The 19,815-nt window shown below is 51.0% G+C and overlaps 1 protein-coding gene across 3 annotated transcripts in view; it reads right to left on the reverse strand.

Annotated features, from left to right (window-relative positions):
- The window catches only part of SMG5 (SMG5 nonsense mediated mRNA decay factor), a 28,346-nt gene extending 11,855 nt beyond the window's left edge, over positions 1 to 16,491 (reverse strand). For 2 of the 3 annotated variants that reach the window (XM_040998244.1, XM_040998242.1), the window contains exons 1-9: positions 16,265 to 16,491; positions 12,670 to 12,768; positions 10,505 to 10,628; positions 10,001 to 10,157; positions 7,821 to 7,910; positions 6,451 to 6,540; positions 5,808 to 5,886; positions 500 to 625; positions 326 to 394 (exon numbers count right to left, since the gene is read on the reverse strand). In XM_040998244.1, coding sequence (XP_040854178.1) covers positions 326 to 394; positions 500 to 625; positions 5,808 to 5,886; positions 6,451 to 6,540; positions 7,821 to 7,910; positions 10,001 to 10,157; positions 10,505 to 10,628; positions 12,670 to 12,768; positions 16,265 to 16,338 — 908 coding nt within the window. In that variant the 5' untranslated portion in view covers positions 16,339 to 16,491. The remainder of the gene's footprint in view (positions 1 to 325; positions 395 to 499; positions 626 to 5,807; positions 5,887 to 6,450; positions 6,541 to 7,820; positions 7,911 to 10,000; positions 10,158 to 10,504; positions 10,629 to 12,669; positions 12,769 to 16,264) is intronic. The other variant, XM_040998243.1, reaches the window with a different exon arrangement.
- Positions 16,492 to 19,815: the final 3,324 nt, after the last annotated feature.

Below are 19,815 nucleotides of genomic sequence, written 5' to 3' on the forward strand. Positions count from 1 at the left end.
CAGTTCTTTGGAAACCTCAAAAAGTGGTAAGGAGAGAGCCATGCCAGGCTGGAGCCACCCCCTAGGAAGTGTCGTGGTCAAGTTTCCCCTTCGCTCACTGCTTCTCCAGCATCTAGTAAGCACCCACGTGGTATTGCTAGAAGGAGGCTGATGGTCAGAGAGAAGCCTTGGGCAAACAGTGAGGGAGACCCAGAGAGGAGCAACTGACTGGAGAAACGCCCACAAAGAATGGGATTCAGCAGGCTCTGCTTTCAAGGCTCCTCCAGAGAAGCCCTCACAGCAGGCCATCACGTGGCCTGCCTCCTCTTCACCCTCACCCACTCACCTGCTCTTGGGCTGCAGGAGACTTTGCAGGTACATGAAGTTCACCAGCAGCCTCTTAATATCTTTACATCTGAAATGAAAGAAGCCCAAGGTAACGTGGGGCAGTTCTAAGATGCCTGAGGCCCTGCAGCAGCAACTGAGCAACCCCCTCCTCCTCTTCACAGGCCCCACGCACCGCTTCCTGCTGGGGGACAGCTTCCGGGTCTCACACTTCTTCAGCTGGTGGTACATCTTGGCGGCCTTGTCATAGAGCCGCTTGAGGTTCCCATAGGCCCCTTCAAAGGACACTTCTGACTGGATGCTGGAGGAGAGACGGCAGTGAGGTCCTGAACCTCGCCAGGGCGCCAGGCAGGACTTCAGGGACAATGGCATTGGCAGGTAAGAGGCTGGCCCCTGCCTCATTGCCTTGGAAGCAGGTGATAGCCTCCAGTGCACGAAAGATCTCTCGATCTCATTCTGTCACTCTTTCAAGTCAATTTTTAAAATAAACAAAAATTGAACACAAACCCACTGATAGCTACTGAGCATCCACTGCGCCAGGCAGTATAACCTGTCATGGCCCATACTTCTAGAACAGGAAGCAGAGCCTGGGAGAGGCCAGCCAAGGGCACAAGGGCAAAAGTTGTTACATGGCACTGCCAGGTCTTTGACCCAAGTCTGTCTCACCATAAAATTAACACCCTTACTAACTTTTTGAGAGTCAGAGAGCCATAAAACAAGTTCCTCTCTGCTGGTTGGTTCACTCATCCAAATGCCCAGAAAGGCAGGAGTCAGGAACACAATCCAGGTCTCCCATTGGGGTGCAATCACTTGAGTCATCACTGCTACCTCCTAGGTTTGATTCAGCAAGAAGCTAGGGGAAGCAGCTGAAGGCAAACACTGAATACAGGCACGCCAGTGTGCAGGGCATCAGGTATCCTAACTACTGGACCAAAAAACTACTGCAAAGTGTTTTAATGCATAAAAGCAAGGTAAAAAAAAAAATTACTGTGGTGAACTAAAGAGGGAAAAATTCTTTAATACATCTCTTCTCCTTAAATCTTGTGGAGAGCAAAGTTTGTGCAAGAGCTTCTTTTTTGTCTTTTTAAAGATTTATTTATTTTTATTACAAAGTCACATATACAGAGAAGAGAAGAGATAGAGAGGAAGATCTTCCATCCGATGATTCACTCCCCAAGTGAGCACAACGATCCAGAGCCAGGAACCAGGAACTTCTTCCAGGTCTCCCACACGGGTGCAGGGTCCCAAAGCATTGGGCTGTCCTTGACTGCTTTCCCAGGCCACAAGCAGGGAGCTAGATGGCAAATGGAGCTGCTGGGATTAGAACCGGCGCGTTCAAGATGAGGACCCTAGCTGCTAGGCCACGCTGCTGGCCCATGTGCAAGAGCTTTAATCTACAGAATACCAGACTGCTAGGACCCAACCCAAAGGTTTAAGAAATAAGAAAACTGGGGCTGGCACAATGGTCTAACAGTTTACTCCTCCACCTTTGAGCACTGGCATCCCATACAGGCAATAGTTCTGGTTCTGGCTGCCGCATTCTGTATCTAGCTCCCCACTTAGGACTAGGAAAGCAAGGAAGATAACCAAGTCTTTGAGCCCCTGCACCCATGTGGCAAACCCGGAAGAAGCTCCAGGCTCCTGACTTTAGATAGAGAATCTCCTTTTCAATCCTTCTCTGTAACTCTGAGTTTCAAGTAAAATAATTAAAAAAAAAAAAAAGTGAGTGAGTGAATACAGTGGTATATGTACAGCAGACTAACACTTGTTTAACACAGGATACATCTTCCTAGACTGGACCCGGTGCGATAGCATAGTGGCTAAAGTCCTCGCCTTGAACGCGCCCGGGATCCCACATGGGCTGCGGTTTTAATCCTGGCAGCTCCACTTCCTACCCAGCTCCCTGCTTGTGGCCTAGGAAAGCAGTCGAGGACGGTACAAAGCATTGGGACCCTGCACCTGCGTGGGAGACTCGAAAGAGGCTCTTGGCTTCAGATTGGCTCAGTTCCAGCCACTGATCTTCCTCTCTGTATATCTGCCTTTCCAATAAAAATAAATCTTAAAAAAAAAAATCTCGGGGCCCGGCGCAGTGGCACAGTGGTTAAGGTCCTCGCCTTGCACGCCCGGGATCCCATATGGGCACCGGTTCTAATCCCGGCAGCCCCGCTTCCCATCCAGCTCCCTGCCTGTGGCCCAGGAAAGCAGTCGAGGATGGCCCAAAGCTTTGCGACCCTGCACCCGCGTCAGAGACCCAGAAGAGGCTCCTGGCTTTGGATCGGCATAGCATCGGCCATTGCCCTCACTTGGGGAGTGAATCATCAGACGGAAGATCTTCCTCTCTGTCTCTCCTTTCTGTATATCTGCCTTTCCAATAAAAAAATAGTAAAAATAAATCTTAAAAAAAAAAAAAAATCTCCTGGACCACATAAAGAATCAAGTCAAAGGGAAGTTTTCAAGTAGAACGAGGTATATGATTCCTGTATGATTTGAAAACACTTCGGCATTCAACCCTTATGCTCTGACAACCACCCTCCCTGTTCCTTGTGCTTGAGCGCCAGCTTACCACGTCACCTCTCCTGGGAATATTTTGGCTCCCCCTAATTGAATCACAACAGTAACCTTCCTGGACAGCTCCTTATAATCCAACCAGCCTTCTAGTTTCATCAATCTTATAGTGCAGCAGCCTAGTAGCTAGGCTCACCCTGCATACACTGGGATCCCATATGGGTACCGGTTCGTATTCTGGCTGCTTCCCTTCCCTTCCAGAGCTCTGCTTGTGACCAAGGAAAGCCTATGTGGAAGATCTGGAAGAAACTCCTGGCTTTGGATTGGCTCAGCTCTGGCTGCAGCAGCCACTTGGGGAGCGAACCAGTGGATGGGAGAACTTTCTCTCTGTATAGCCTCCTCTCTGTAAATCTTTCAAAAAAAAAAAAAAGTAACCTGAAACTAATCAGGATTTATTAAAAACTTATTTATTTGAGGGGCCAGCACTGTGGCAAAACACATAAAGTCACTACCTGTGACAGCGGCAACCCCTATGGATACTGGCTCATGCCCTGGCTACTCCATTTCCCATCCAGCTCCTTGCTAAAGGATCTGGAAAAAGCAATGGAAGACGGGGCCCGGCGCGGTGGCGCAAGTGGTTAAGTCCTCGCCTTGCACACCCCAGGATCCCATATGGGCGCCGGTTCTAATCCCGGCAGCCCTGCTTCCCTTCCAGCTCCCTGCCTGTGGCCCGGGAAAGCAGTCGAGGACGGCCCACAGCTTTGGGACCCTGCACCCGCGTGGGAGATCCGGAAGAGGCTCCTGGCTTTGGACCGGCATAGTATCGGCCGTTGCGGCTCACTTGGGGAGTGAATCATCGGACGGAAGATCTTCCTCTCTGTCTCTCCTCTCTGTATATCCGCCTTTCCAATAAAAAATAATAAAAATAAATCTTTAAAAAAAAAAAAAAAAAAAAGCAATGGAAGATGGCCCCTGCCGCTCATGTGGGGGACCAGAAGTGCCTGGCTTCTGTCTCACCTGTTCCAGCAATCCAGGAAGTGAACTAGTAGACGAAAGATTCCTCTCTTTCTCCCTGTAAATCTTTCAATAAATAAATAAATTTTTTTTAAAAAGCAGAGTGAGAGGAAGGGAGAGACATACACAGAGATCTTCCATCTGCTGGTTCACTTCCCAAATGGTCCCAACAACCAGCTGAGTCAGGTCAAAGCCAGGAGCCAGAACTCTCTCTGGGTCTCCACATGGGTGAAAGAGACTAAAACACTTAAAACCATCATCTACTTCCCAGGCACATTAGCAGGGAGCCTGACTGGAAACTGAACAGCCAGGGCCCCAACGGGCACTTGGATGTGGGATGTAGGCATCACAGGAAGGTGGCTTGACCTGTTGTACCACAATGTATGCTCCAGACTGACCTGAAAAATTTGTTTTTAATCTAAGAGGTGGGGATCAGACCCTGGAAAGCAATGACCCACCTCACTGCTAAACTGGTCCTGCCAGGCAGTGTCAACACATTCTTTTTCATATTGTTTTAAAGATTTATTTTTCTGAAAGGCAGAGTCATAGAAGACAGGAAGATCAAGAGATTGTCCATTTGCTAATTCCCTACCTAGAGGGCCACAACAGCAAGGCTGGGGCAGGTTGGGCCAGGAGCCTAGAACTCTCACTTCCCACATGGGCAGCAGAAGCCCAGGAACTCAGGCCACCTTTTACTGTTTTCCCATTTATTCTCATGCAGCTGAATTCCAAGTAGAGCAGCCAGGACTCGTACAAGCAGCCAGTGCCTCATTCACTTAACCCAGTGCATCATGAGCTGACCTGAAGCACATGAAGACAATGAAGTTTGGGGCAGGTATTTGGCCTGTCTACTTGGAAAACCTACATCCATATCCATGCGGCTGGGTTTGGGTTCCAGCTCAGCTTCCTGCTTGATGGAAGCCCTGGGAAGGCAGCCAATGATGGCTTCAGCAGTTGGCTCCCTGCTATTCACATGGGAGACTGTATACAGTTCCTGGCTCTTGGCTTAGGTGTAGCCCAGCCTAGATGTTTTTTTTTTTTTAAGATTTATTTTTTTATTATTTTTTCATTGGAAAGGCGGATATACAGAGAGGAGAAACAGAGAGGAAGATCTTCCGTCCAATGATTCACTCCCCAAGTGAGCGCAACGGCCGATGCTATGCTGATCCGAAGCCAGGAGCCTCTTCTGGGTCTCTGACGCGGGTGCAGGGTCGCAAAGCTTTGGGCCGTCCTCGACTGCTTTCCCAGGCCACAGGCAGGGAGCTGGAAGGGAAGCGGGGCTGCCGGGATTAGAACCGGTGCCCATATGGGATCCCGGGCGTGCAAGGCGAGGACCTTTAACCACTTGCGCCACTGCGCCGGGCCCAAGCCCAGCCTAGATGTTAAAAAACAGGGGCCAGTGTGGTGGCCCAGTGAGCTAAGCAGCTTCCTATGACCCCCAGCTGCTTCACTTTCAATCCAGATTCCTAGTTATACACCTGGGAAGGCAGTGAAGAATGACCCAAGTACCTGGGTCTCTGTCATCCACATGGAAGACTCAGATGGAGCTCCAGGCTCCTGGCTTTGACCTGACAGTAGCCATTTGGGGAGCGAACCAGCAGATACAGGAACTCTCCCAACCCTGACAAACTAACATTTTTAAGAACAACAAAAGATACTAAGGCATTAGAATTCTTCTCAGAGCCATTTTGGTAACATTTTATCAATTATATCAAATTTATGTCCTTGAGGAAGTTTGCAAAGTTGTATTCTGGCAGATAGCAGACAGCTGCTTTAGCTACCAGAGTGCTGACAGAGTCAAATGCAACAGGGTTAGGGGAGGGAATCCCTGAGCCCAGGAACCCCCTCTATCATAATATTCTTTTACTTAGGACAGCAGGAAGCTGGAGGAAGGGAAGGCAGAAAACAAAGCAACAGGGACAGACACTTGAGGGCAGGATTAGAGAAAGCTGGCAAGCACTTACCAGCGCAGGTAACAGTACATGGCTTCTACATTATAGTATTTGCTGCCTGCAAGCGTGCCCAGCTGGTTGAAGGGCATTCCTGGGGACAAAGAGAATTCACACAGTCTGAGGACACCAGCTTTGGCCGAGGCTGCCCAGCCCAACTGACCCTACGCGTCAGAGGACTTGGGAGAACAGCTTTGTCTCAGGTGAGCCACTTCACCTTTTACTCTTCTGGGCATCACCGACCTTTCCTCATGTCCTACCAGGCAGTTCCCGCCTGGTGTGCCAGGGCTCCCCACTCCAACACATACCACAGAGTCCTCTCCTCAATCCCAGCCTACACTCTTGTCACAGTGTCACACCCCTTCTCTTACCAATACTCCGGTGTGGGGAGCTGAAGCAGTCTCTTCTTCCTAGAGACCTTGGGGCCAGGGAAGCCTATCTCTTCCCTTCCTTCTTTTCTGTCTCCCTCCCTCTTACTTTGACACTTTGCCACCTCTCTTTCCCTCCCACCATCTCCTGAGCATGGGTTCCAAAGGGAGACCACACCACCCAGAAGAAGAAAGAGCTGGGAGTGGGGTCTGGGGAGGTAAGAGCTGCTCACCAGCTCAACAGCCTCATCTACCTCTTGCAAAATGAGGCCCATCTGGGGTCCACTTACCAATCTGGGGAGCCACGGACAGGGCTTGGTAGTAAAATCTCTCAGCTAGCAGTTCAGTGTCTACGCCAGCTAATTCATTCTGATATCGTGCTGCAGGAAAGATAGGATGAGAGAAAATGTAACTATTTTGGGTTTCAGAGAACTCTTCCCAATCATTTGGGAATGCACTTGGAGCAGCTGTAACAAGATCCTGGGAGGAAGGCATCTGAGCTCCCAGGCAAGGTGCTGATTCTGGTACAGCCCTAAACCTGCACGACTAGAAGCAAACTGTCCAATTCTGCCTTACTGGTAGATTTAAAACAAAAACAGTACAAAGAATTTGTAAAATAAACAGGATTGGGACCGGCGTTGTGACCCAGCAGGTAAAGTTCTTGCTTATAGTCCCAGGTTCCCATATGAGCCCTGGCTTGAGTCCCAGCTGCTCTATTTCAGATTCGGCTCCTTAATGCGGCTGGGAAAAAGGCAGAGGATGTCCCAAGTGCTTAGGCCTCTGCAACCACAGGAGACCCAAAAGAAGTTCCTGGCTCCTGGCTTTGGACTGGCCCAGGTGCAGCCATTTCAGCCATTTTGAAGGGTGGAACGTAAACCAAAGGATGGAAGATCTCTTGATCTTTCTCTGTAACTGCGCTTTCAAATAAATAAATCTTAAAAACAAAAACAGGCTCCTCTTGACAATTTCTTCCCAATACGTAGGGCTACAGCACATCTACTTGCTGGCCAAGACTGTGCTATTAGCTTCTGTGATGTAATCACTTGATTCTAAAGATAAGACTACTAATGACGCACTGGTCTCATAGGAATAGCTGACTCTTGGCACACTCTGCCCATGAGGGTTTAGGAGTGACTAGGAATGGGAGAGAAACTGGTTCAGGTCAACATAACGACGCCCAGCAGCCATATAGCAGCATCCTGAGGAGAAGCCAAGGAGGAGCGGAGGAGCAGCTGGCTGTCCAAACCAGAGCCTCAGGGTCACAGAGCAAGAGGGCACTTCTTAACCCTTAGTGACATCCGTCAGCAGGTGAGCCCTACCTCGGCTCTATCCAATTCCTGGCCTGCTGAAGTGCCGGTTCTTCCAGGAGGGAGTCCATAGAAACCGGAAAAACCTCCAAGAAGAAACATACTTTAGATGTTTCTAACCCAGGACTGAAACAGACTTACCACCCTGACTTTCTCAAAGCTCAGACATTTTCCTCTCCACCCCCCACATTCACAGATCCTCTCTGCCTCACAGAAATCCACTAGCAGCCCAGAGGGCAAAGTTCCTAAGAACCAAACCACTGCTACTCTGCAGTTATGTCAAGGACAGGGCCAGCGACTGAAGCAGCCTGCTGTGTAACCCAGAACAGAGACGCACAAGTGCAGGCTCTTACACAGATCCCCCAGGTAAACCAGACATCGGTGGCATGCCATCTGGGCCCAATCCATCTCCTTCCCTGAGGCAGACACCGGCTTCTTGCATCCTGCAAGGGAAAGAGATGAGTTGAGAACCACTTCTCGCTTCTCTACCTGAGGGCAACACCTCTCCTGGGGACGGGAGGAAGGCGCTCGAGACTCCAGAACCAGCCCTGGAGCACTGTGGTCTGGCACACGGAAGACATCTGTCCAGGGACCAGGGAGACATGGAAGCTCACTGAGGGATTCACCACAGGGACAGGCAGGAACTGCCAGAAGGCGACGAAGGCCCTCCATCCAGAACTGCACCCTGTGGAAGACCACCCGAAAGACCACCACAGGACTTCCAGAAAGCAGGAAGCTGGGAGGCTCCAGTATCAGCAAGACTGAGGACCTGGGGAGGAGCTGCCTATCCTCAAAGGTAGAAGAGCTTGGGTTTAGATGGAAAACTAAGCTGCCCAAGAATGGAAGGTGAATGAGGCCAAGTCAACTGCTCCTAGCCTCAAGCTAGAGGAGGTACACATGGCCCAAGGAGAAGCGTTGATGTTGACCAGTCTGAGAGATCAAGGAAGTTTGCTTGGCCTAGGAACCCATAATTGCCAAAGCCGAAGAGGCGTGGACTGGCACTTCTCCCCTCACCTACCCAGCCCACTAACTTCGGCTCAGAGAGCTCAAGCCCTTTGAGAGGTAGCTTCCCTACTGGCCAGGTACTGCTCTGAGTCTTTTATAGCATCCACTTAACTCATCCATACAGCAATTTCAGACAGAAGCTATTCTTAATATCCCTCTCAGGGCTGAGGGACTCAAAAGTCACATAGCTGGTAAATGGCAGAGCCAGGATTCAACAGAGACCATCCTCTAATTGCTTCCCTTCTTGGCCTCTCTACTGGAGGTGCAATTCCTAGTCCACAAAACCTTTTCCAGTATTTTCTGTAGTCACCTGTGGCTGGAGAACAGAGAAAACTGATAAAGATGGGCCTGGTGCGATAACATAGTGGTTAAAGTCCTCTCCTTGAACGCGCCAGGATCCCATGTGGGTGCCGCTTCTAATCTAGGCAGCTCCATTTCCCATTCAGCTCCCTGCTTGTGGCCTGGGAAAGCAGCTGAGGACGGCCCAGAGCCTTGGGACCCTGCACCCGTGTAGGAGACCTGGAAGAAATTCCTGGCTTCAGATTGGCTCAGCTCCAGCCGTTGAGGCCACTTGGGGAGTAAACCATCAGATGGAAGAATTTCCTCTCTGTATATCTGCCTTTCCAATAAAAATAAATCAAAAAAAAAAAAAAAAAAGAAAAAGAAAACCGATAAAGAAACAATCTAAAGTGATGTTCCTCAATCAATCCTTTGAAAGAACCTTGGGACCTACGGATCCCTCTGGCCATCTGGAAAAGCTACTGGACACCATCTCAGAACACTTTTGTCTTTATTTTCTATTTGATTGTCTGAGTGATGGAGGGATCAATGGAGATATTCTATCTGCAGGTTCACTCCCCAGATGGCCTCAAAGACCCAGGTCAGGCCAGGCCAAGCTGAAGCCAGAAACCTGAAGTCCACCCAGGTCTCCTATATGGGTGGTAGAGGTCCAGGCAAATTAGCAGGAAGCAGCCAGGACTTGGCTGGTGCTCTGATATGGATGCCTGCACCACAGGTGGTGCCTTAACCCCCTGCAAAGTGCCAGCCTGTTTTATTTGCATAGGATCCTTTCAAGGGCTTAAACCACAGAGGCTCTGAGATCAGAAAGAGTTGCCACATGGTGGCAGGGACAATGTGTCCTCCCCTAACACAGGGTCTTGTCCTGGTGAGGACTGGTGGTGTGGCCAGAGGACAAGGCGTGTTGGAAGGAGCTCCAAAGGGCAACTGAACTGAAAACAACCAACCAAAAAAGGAACTCAAACTGCACCTGCTGGCACCTCAGTCAGCTGGAAGGGATTATCACTACCTTGAAAGCCTGTCTATAGTTCTCTCAATGTTTCTGAAAAGATTTGAATACTTCAATTGTCAATCACTAGGAAACAACTTGTCAAGTCCATAGATTCACAAACAGGCCCCTACCCTTCCTTAGGGTCAGCTGGCATTGGAACGACAAGATCCCTGAGGGGTAGAAGATGGAGGGTTCTGGCATGAGCGTCTCAAGCCCTCCAGGCAGGCAGGGTTCACTGACCTATGAGGGGGTCGGTGACGTGGGTCCAGTCAATGCAGCACTGCAGTTCGAGCTGGTAGTGGGACTGGATATAGAGAAGGAGATGCTGGTAGAAGCCAATACCAGCCACCAGGTGGGTCCTGTAGGCACATTCCAATGTGCTCCGGCTGTGGATGTGCTGGAGGTGGGGAGAGCAAAAGGCCTGGCTAAGCAAGAAGTCCACAGTACCAGGCCCCTCTGCCAACCTGGCCATCACACTGAGAAAGTCCACCTGCCCTATGGGCTCTGGGATGCATTCTCCATCTCCCCTTACCTTTACAGCAATCTCTGGTCTCCCAAGCTGGGACCAGGCCTCCTTCTCCAATCTGAATCATGCCCTATTCCCTTCCTCCTTGCTGTTGCCATTCACCACATCCTCTGCCTCCAACCACACCCTGCACCTAGTCCCCTAGCTCTCTTCTCCTTTGGTGAGAGAGGCCTGAAGAACCTACTTCCCAAATTCTAGGACCAAGGAGCTGGCCTTACCTTTTTGTTAGTCTTGATAAGCTGGATAACTTCATAGTACACCTTTCTCCACAGAAGCTCCTCAGCCTTCCTCCCATAGTCCACTGGGTGCAGGAACATAAGCTTGACGCAGAGCTCACGCAGCCTGGGAAGACATGAAGAAGCATGAGAGACTGCCCATTCCTTGGTGGAGACACAAGAACTGAGCACAAGGAGAAACACTACCCACATCTTCACCAACGAATCTCTCTGTGTCCCATGAGACATCCAGGGCCAATGTAACTGAGAACAACAGCTGTCTAGGAAGACAGTGGGAGCCCCAAATGATAGAAGTGGAAAGTAGTGGGGCCAGTGTGGTAGCATAGTAGGATAACCCTCCACCTGTGGTGCTGGCAACCCACATGGATGCCAGTTTAAGCTCTGCCTACTCCACTTCTAACCCAGACTACCTGCTTACAGCCTGGGAAAGCACAGGAGGAAAGCCCAAAGCCTTAGGCCACTGTAACCACTGGGGGATCCACAAAAGTTCCTGGCTTCAGATCAGCTCAGTTCCTGCTGCTGCGTCTACTTGGTGAGTGAGCCAGTAGATGAAAAATCTCTAACTCCTCTGTAAACCTGCCTTTAAAATAAAAACAAATTCTTATAAAGAAGTAAACAGTAAAAATTGTAACTGGGGTGTTATTGTGGCATAGAGCATAAAGCCACCGCCAGCATCACCAGCATCCGATAAGGACACTGATTCAAGTCCCAGCTGCTTCAGCTCTGATCCAGCTCCCTATGAAAGACCTGGAAAAGCAGCACCAACTATCTGGGCCCCTGTACCCACATGGGAGACTTGAAAAAAAAACTCAGGGCTTCAAACTGGCTCAGCTTTAACTGGTGCAGACATCTGGGAAATGAACCAGCAGATGAAAGATCTCTCTTTCTTCCCTTCTCTATAACTTTTACACTAAATAATTTTTTAAAGGAATTATAATAATCGGGCCAGGTGTGGTAGCCTACCAGCTAAAGTCCTTGCCTCGCATACACTGGGATCTCATATGGGTGCTGATTCTAATCCCGGCAGCCCCGCTTCCCATCCAGTGGCCTGGGAAAGCAGTCAAGGATGGCCCAAAGCTTTGGGACCCTGCACCTGGTAGGAGATCCAGAAGAGGCTTGAGGCTCCAGAACGGCTCAGCTACAGCCGTCACAGCCGCCTGGGGAATAAATCAACACACGGAAGATCTTCCTCTCCATCTCTCCTCTCTGTATATCTGACTTTCCAATAAAAATAAAATAAATATTGGGCCCAGCATGATGGCGCAGTGGTTAAGGTCCTCGCCTTGCACGCCCGGGATCCCATATGGGCGCCATTCTAATCCCGGCGGCCCTGCTTCCCATCCAGCTCCCTGCCTGTGGCCCGGGAAAGCAGTCGAGGACAGCCCAAAGCTTTGGGACCTTGCACCCATGTGGGAGACCCGGAAGAGGCTCCTGGCTTCGGATCAGCACAGCATCGGCCATTGCCCTCACTTGGGGAGTGAATCATCGGACGGAAGATCTTCCTCTCTGTCTCTCCTCTCTGTATATCCGCCTTTCCAATAAAAATAAAATAAATCTCTAAATAAATAAAATAAAATAAATATTTAAAAAAATAATAATCTATATTCAAAAGATACAGGGCTTAAAAACAGAATTACAATAATCCTCATTTTCCCTCTTCATCCTTTGCTTTCTTTCTCTGCTTTTTAGGATAAAAAAAAAAATAAAGAAGCAGAGGGAGAGAACATTTCTAGCTATTGTTCACTCCCTAAACACCCACAACTGCCTGGACTGGGCCAGGTGAAACTGGGAGCCAAGGACTCAATTCGGGAGTCTCAGGGACCCAACTGACTAAGCTAGCACCACCACCTGATGGGGGTCACACCAGCAGGAAGCTGGAGCCAGGAAGCAAACCCAGGCTTTCTCTTGGGACTCAGACACCCAAGTACAGCCCTAACCACTAGACCCCCTTCCCTCACTCAGAGGAGTAGTCAACTCCTCTGACTTGAATGCCATTCTGCCAGCACCAGTCCATCAAATGTAGAAGCTGCTTAAGGGATGAGGGATTCCCCCCCTTTCTCGCCCACTGAGACAGGTGCTTCTAGGCAGCGGTGTGCACCCAAACAGGGAATATAGGAACACCCCGTGGTTTGCCGTTCCCAGCTTACTTGTTCCTCAGGCTAATGTTCTCAGGTTTGAACACTTCTTGATAAGCAGTTTTGTTGCAAAGGATGAGATCAAGTCGATGCACAGCCTCCACCACAGCCCTGCGGGGAAACACAGGTAAAGAGCCCCTGAGCCATGGGCACGGTCCACCTGGAAGACTGGGACATGGCCGTGACACAACTGCTGCTAAGCAGTACCAAGGCAAGGAGACAAGTGCAGGCAGAGCTATGTACAAAAACACGATGAAACCATCCTCAATCCTAACACAGCAGTACCCCTGACCAGGGCACCTTGGGACATGACGGACACATTTCTGCTGGCAATTTTTAATGGAGACTGCTAGACAGTACACAACATCCAGGTAAACCCATCACGACAAAGTACCCTACCACAGATCATCACGTCACAGAAAACAAACAGCCAAGCTCTCCCAATGCAAAGTGCATGGGCTGTGATGACAGGCCCAACAATCTAGGGTCTGAGGCCTGGCTAGGGCTTTCTTACTGTCTCTGTGGCTTGGGGCAAGCAGCCTGAACTTTGAAAAGTTCAGTTCTCATATTGATAAAGATGGCGCTTACAGCAGCAGCCACCCCAGAGCACTGCTGTGAGGGTGAAGGGAAAGAACCGAAAGATGAGCTGGGAGGACGTACATCACCCGGGAATGAATGAATGAGCAATATGATGTGAGGGGCTTGATATGCAACATACAGGAAAGGCATTCCTATTTGGCTGTGGAATTATGGGGTATGGGAAAGAAGCTGAGCTATTCAGCTGCAAATGTTCCTGGATTCTGCAGAAGGAATTGTGTCTTCAGTAGGCAAGGAATCATTGGTTCAAACCTGGGTTCAAATCAAAACTCTGGGGGCCTGGCACAGTAGCATAGTAGCTGAAGTTGTCGCCTTGTGCACACCGAGATCCCATATGGGCGCTGGTTCTAACCCCAGCAGCTCCACTTCCCATTCAGCTCCCTGCTTGTGGTCTGGGAAATCAGCCGAAGATGGCCCAGAGCCTTGGGACCCTGGACCCGCATGGGAGACTCAGAAGAAACTCCTGGCTTCAAATCGGCACAGCACCGGCCGCTGAGGCCACATGGGGAGTGAATCAGTGGACGGAAGATCTTCCTCTGTCTCTCCTCCTCTCTGTATATTTGATTTTCCGATAAAATAAATCTTAAAAAAAAAAATCCTAGCTCTGCTTCTCATCAGTTTTGTGCCTCTAGGCAAAATATCTCACTTCCTTAAGTCTCAGTTTAGGAATCCCACCATGGCCTGCCTTGAAAGGATTGCATTACCCAGTCCATAAGGCACTCACCAGTGTCATGGACTGAATAGGAGACCCAGGCCCAGAGAGCCACAGAAACCGTACCGTGGAGCATGCCTCTCTGGAAGGGCAAAACCCAGAGGGTACCAGGCAGCAGCTGTGAGGCCAGGAGAACCAGGCATGGCTGGGGACACCAATGTGACCAAATAACAGGGAGCAGAGGGACAAGTCCCAGGACAAACCAGGATGTACTCCTGGGAAAGTGGTACACACAGCAGGCTGGTATCCAGTGGCGGTGGCAGCTCAGAGGGTAAGCCCAGCACGGAAAGCTGCCTGAGCTGGCGGGCGACTGCAGCAGCCTCCCTTCACTCAGCACTTCCAACACCAGAGTAACAAGCGCCCAGTTGCTTCCAGCCAGCCTGGCCCTTGAAGCCAAGACAGCAGCGTGGTCTGCTCTGTGCCAGCTGAGCCTTCAGGGCAGGGTTTTTATTTCAGGGGACAGACAGCTCTAATGGGGAGCATGTGTGTTTTTATGGACAACCCAAAAAAGGCTAATATCCAAAAAAATTGAATAACCACCACTCCAGGAAGTTCCAACCACACATGCTCTGAGCGGAGCGCAGTCGCACTCTTTTCCCATTCTCTATCATCCTGAGCTCTCGTCGGCTGAACTGATCTCCCTTAAAATTAGAAACTTGCTTTGGGTCTCCTTCCTTACTGTAACCCCATGCCCAGCACAAAGTTTAAAAAAAATGAAGTGTTTCTGCAAAGAGATAACTGGGTCACTGACTTCATTAATTAGTGTCTGTGTCTCTCCAGCTATCCCACCTATAAACTGCTAGGTGTGGGACCCCTCCAAGCTGACTGAAGCTTAGGGTCACAAGCCTGGCCAACACAGAGCAATCAGACCTTCCCTTCCCCTCCCCTCTGCCCAGTTTCTCCCACCAATCTCCACTGCTAGCATAAATAATAAAAACAGACACTAGCTCAAATTTCCACCTTGCTCAGAATCAACAACACACAATCCCAGGTAGACCCCCACCCGCCACCCCCGTCCTCATGCAGGCAGGCATGCAAACCACACATGCACTACACTGTGAGGTGCTGTTTCTGGAAAAAGCTAGATTTGAGAATTCAAGGATGACCAGAGCCAACCCCCAGAGAGTTGGAGACAAATAAGGAATGCTGCAGACACTGCCCACGCTCTGTCTGCCAGGGCCCATGGGCCCCTCCCGGAGCTCCTCATCAGCTCAAGGCCGGTGGGGACAGCCCACAGTGGGAACCCAGGGGCTGCCTGGTTGGATCATGCTTCTATTTTTGGAGGAGCCCATGTTCCCCTCTGCCTGCCCGCTTGCAAAGCCAGAGCAGGCAGTGTGCCTCTACAAGGAGAAAAAGTCAACCCTATCTGGATTGCTCTCAGAGGCAGCCCCCAGCTGGGCTGTCCCAGGGTGGTCTTCTCAAGCAAACACCCTGCTCTACAGAGCCCGAGAAGCCCCAAACCCACCTCAATTCATTATCTATATTTCATCTGCTTTGGATCTTGTTCTGGTGCCCACGACCCAGATGACCTATACACAGTCTCCTCCTCCTCCCCCACTGGGTGGGAAGAGGTTTTGAATGGCCTGTTTCCCAAACACAGGGCTGCGGAGTGTGGGTGGCACCGTGGGAATCAGAAGCCAGGAATGGAGGAGGCTGCCTGGTGAGAGATTGTAGGCTAGCCCAGGCACCCGGAGGAGGAAAAAAAAAAGAGTTCTCACGTCGTTAGGACACTAAGGTCCCAAGTCCTTCACGGTCCACACGTTTCTCATTCAGACAGACTGCCTTTATTACAGCCACAGGGGCCTTCAGGGAGGCTCTCACCCAGACCTCTCCTTTTAAGGACAAGGAAACTGAGGTTCAAGGTCACACCGCGACAGAGGGGGAAAGCTAGGACCCGAACCTCGCTCTCCGGGCTTCAGTTCCAGCACATTTCTCTGCACAGCCTACAGAATTCCAAGCACCATTCCCGCCTGGGTTTTGTTTTTGTTTTTTGTTTTTTTTTCCTATCCCGGACCCTCACCTACCCAGCACCCGCAGACCCCAATTCGGCAAAGCTTCCTGCCCGCCCTACACTCGGTGCGCGGGGAGTGCTCCACGTGCTTCCCACCCACCCAATTCCGCCTTTCGCTTCCACCCCGGGGTGACGGCCCCGCCCCCACCTGCTCCCTCCAAAATCGGCCCGGTCCGCCCGCGCTGCACCCCAAGTCTGCACCTCGGCCCCGCCCGCGCGGACGCCCCGCCCCGCTCCATCCCCCCCACGTCCCTCCGGGGCTGCACTCACGCCCCGGCCCCTCTCACCGGTAAAGCCGCTTCGTGTGGAGGACCTTTGCTTCGGGCTCGCTGCTCTCCCCCGTGGGGGGGCCTTGGCTCATGGTGCCCGGGTCCGGGGATGGCTCCCGGTCACAAGCCCCCACCACCCACCATTACCGCCACCACTGCCGTCTCCGGCCGTAGCCGCAGCCGCCACCGCCGCCGGCCCTGCTCGGCCGCCATCGCTGTGAGGCGGCTGCCCGAGACAGCTCCTCCTCCACCTGCCAAATCTCGCGAGAGCAGCCGTCCTGTGGCGGGCCAGTCGGCTGCTGCTCTCAAATCTCGCGAAACTCGTTTTCCCTCCCGGGAAGTAGCCCGAACTAAGTGAGCAGCATGACCTCTTTCCGGTTTTTGCAAGTCCCTGCGAAAAAAACTTTATTAACAAAGCTACCGGAGAACAGACGGGAGCCAGGGAGGTGACTAGAGCCGCTCTAGTTCCCGGCGAGAAGGCTCCCCGCAGGAGCATGGTTCACGATGCTCCTCTGGGCCGTCATTCTGCCCCTTTGCTGCTTCACACACACCCACTCCTCTTTGGGCCACGCCGCTTTCATATGACTCCATTTCTCCCTTTATTCCAGAATTTAAACGAAAAGAAGTGTATGCAAAAGTTTCCTTGGGTATGGCCGAGCTTCAACTTGGAGTCAGGCCCTGGAAAACACGATTCAGCTCTCCCTGCCAAAAAATATCCGGCTTCCATATCTACCCATCTTGCCCCGGCCCGTCAAGCAGTTATTGGACACCTGCTGTCTTCCAGCTAATGCTTTGAGTTCTGGGACAAAGAAAGGCAATTTAGGGCCAGGCACGGTGGCCTTGTGGCTAAACCCTTGCCTTGAACGCGCCGGGATCCCATATGGGCGCCGGTTTTAATACCAGCAGCTCCACTTCCCATCCAGCTCCCTGCTTGTGGCCTGGGAAAGCAGCCGAGGATGGTCCAACGCCTTGGGACCCTGGTTCCTGGCTTTGGATCGGTGCAGCACCGGCCGTTGCGCTCACTTGGGGAGTGAATCATCGGTCGGAAGATCTTTCTCTCTGCTTTTCCTCCTCTCTGTATATCTGCCTTTCCAATAAATCTTAAAGAAAGAAAGGCAATTTTAAACCCTGTCGCTGACACCTAGAAAACTCAGATGATTTTAGGGCTCTTGTCACACAACAGCCCCAAATTTGGTTGGAGAAATTGCTGTAGAAGCCCCAAATTGGGATCTACTTTACCCAACACACAGCAGTGTTTCCGGCTTCTGCAAGTCCTGATGCTGGCGTGGGTAAAGACCCTAGGTATTTACCACAAACTGTAGAGCAAAGAGCTGGGCAACTGTCAGCTCATTCCAGGACTCCTCCAGAGATTATGGGTAAAGATTCTCCTAGATGAAGTGGGGGGGTACAGAAGGAGGTGTTTGGCTTGTGGGCAAATTCCTGGTTGATGCCCAGCACTCATGGCTGTCTTGATTGGTTCACAATGCCATCTTCTTTTGGGAACTTTAATGATGATGATGTGATTACTTGGGAGGTAGTTAGTTCTGGCTGGGAGCCTGGGGTTCCTGAGCAAAGCTCCCAGCAAGATAACACCAAGATGTTATCCACTGGGGAGATCAGTGACCACTTGAGTCCTGAGCTCTCACACCCCAGAGGGGCCACTGCATTGCTCTCTCGACTCGGTGAGCTTTCTTAAGAAGTTGCTTGGCAATTATCGAAGCAGGGCAAGGCAAACTTCAGATAGGGGAGAGGCTGGAAGACCACTATGACCTGGGACCCGATGCATGCAACCCCTGCAGTGGAAGTACCCAATAGGGGCCCTAACAATGAACAGCAGGGCCCTGTGCAATGGCTCAGGGGCTAAATCCTCACCTTGTGATTGCTGTCACAATCCCATATGGGTGCTAATTCATGTCCCGGCTGTTATACTTCTCTTCTAGTTCTCTACTTGTGGCCTGGAAAAGCAGTTGAGAATGTCCCAAAGCTTTGGGATCCTGCACCTGTGTGGGAGACCCAGAAGAAGTTCCTGACTCCTGGCTTCAGATTGGCTCAACTCTGACTGTTGCGGTCACTTGGGGAGCAAATCAGTGGATGGTTCTTTCTTGTTCTCTGTCTCTCTGTAGCTCTGCCTTCCAATAAAAATAAATATATAAATAAATAAAGGAAAAAGAAGCCACCCTCTCCCCTTTCTGCACACTGAGCCTCGCACTGCAAAAATCATGTATGATATCTGAACAACTCCTGTTCTCTGAACTTTAAACCAAATCTGAAGAGCAAAACATTCTGTTATGACGAAGACCTAACCCCTCCCCTTCTTATCACTGTACTCTTGGGTCCAACTCCCCGCCTTCTTTCTGTTCCTGTAACAGCAACATGTGAGTCTTTCCCCCATTAGCATTCCCCCCCACCACTCCACTGTTCCTCTACTTGGAACACTCTCAGTGCCTGTGTCCCGGGTGTCCCATCGGAGCTCAGCTCCAGTGTCATCTCTGCTGACACAGCCTTATCTCACTGCTAGTCTTCCACTAGTATCTGCTACCCTCAAAGAACAGAGATCTTAACTTGTCCTTGTGTGTCAGTGCCTAGCACAGAGGCTAAGAACAAGTGCTCAATAAATATTTATGGAATGAGTAAACGTACAAATTCCAGCTCTCTCCTGGTTGTAACCAGCTGATTCCAAACACCCTTTGGTACACAAAACTCCTCTTTCTCTTCTTGCTTTCCTGAATGGGGAGAGTCTTCAGACATCTTAGGTGCTCAGAACACAAACTCGCCTCCAGGCACCGCTGCACTCCACCACCACTTTGAGAAAGGACAATGTCTGCCTCCAAGGTTTTTTTCGGTCGGCAGATTCAGCAGGGCAGGGCCTGCCCCTTTAATCAGGGCCCCACCTGCTCTGGTTAGACAGGTTTGGAAACACTGGTAAAGCGAGGGAGAGTCGACAGAAATACTTGCAGAACCAGCGAGAGAGCTGGGAAGCTGCTTCCTGAACGCTGGCGACCCTCCGCCTCTCTCCAGACTCAAAGTAAGAGGGTGTCCTGGACCCAGATGCCATGGGGAGACTTGAGGGGGAATGGGCCCCTTCCAGAGGCCCCAAAATAGAGGTCGGCAGGGAATGGAGAAAGATGGGACAGGGAAAGAAGGCATGGAAGTCAGGCCACGAATGAACAGACCCAGATGAGCTAGCAAGAAAATTGGAGACCAGCCATATACTCCACTTGGAGACGCGAGGGCAGGGTGCCCTGCAGCTGCCAGCTCCTTGGGGGACAGACCCATCAGTGGTGACTGGTATCTGCCAGGGGAGTCCCAGGCAGGATCTGTAAGGCTGGTGGAGGGACCGGCTGCTGCTTTATCCACAGGAAGCTCCTTGGTGAGAAAGAAGCCCTTGATTATCGTCTAGGTGCTTCCTCTCCTCTTCTTTCCTTTCTTGCATTTTGGTAGCCTTGAGTTTGGGGGTTTTTGGTAGAGTAGGTAGAAGGCCTGGGTGGGGGCTGACTGAGGGCAGTGCCTGTGCCCCTGACTCACCCCCTCCTGCCAGACAGCTTCCTGTGTTGAAAGCATGCATGCCT

Source organism: Ochotona curzoniae, unplaced genomic scaffold (assembly GCF_017591425.1).
Source record: "Ochotona curzoniae isolate NIBS_2020 unplaced genomic scaffold, NIBS_Ocur_1.0 scaffold_1037, whole genome shotgun sequence".
Lineage (NCBI taxonomy): Eukaryota > Metazoa > Chordata > Mammalia > Lagomorpha > Ochotonidae > Ochotona > Ochotona curzoniae.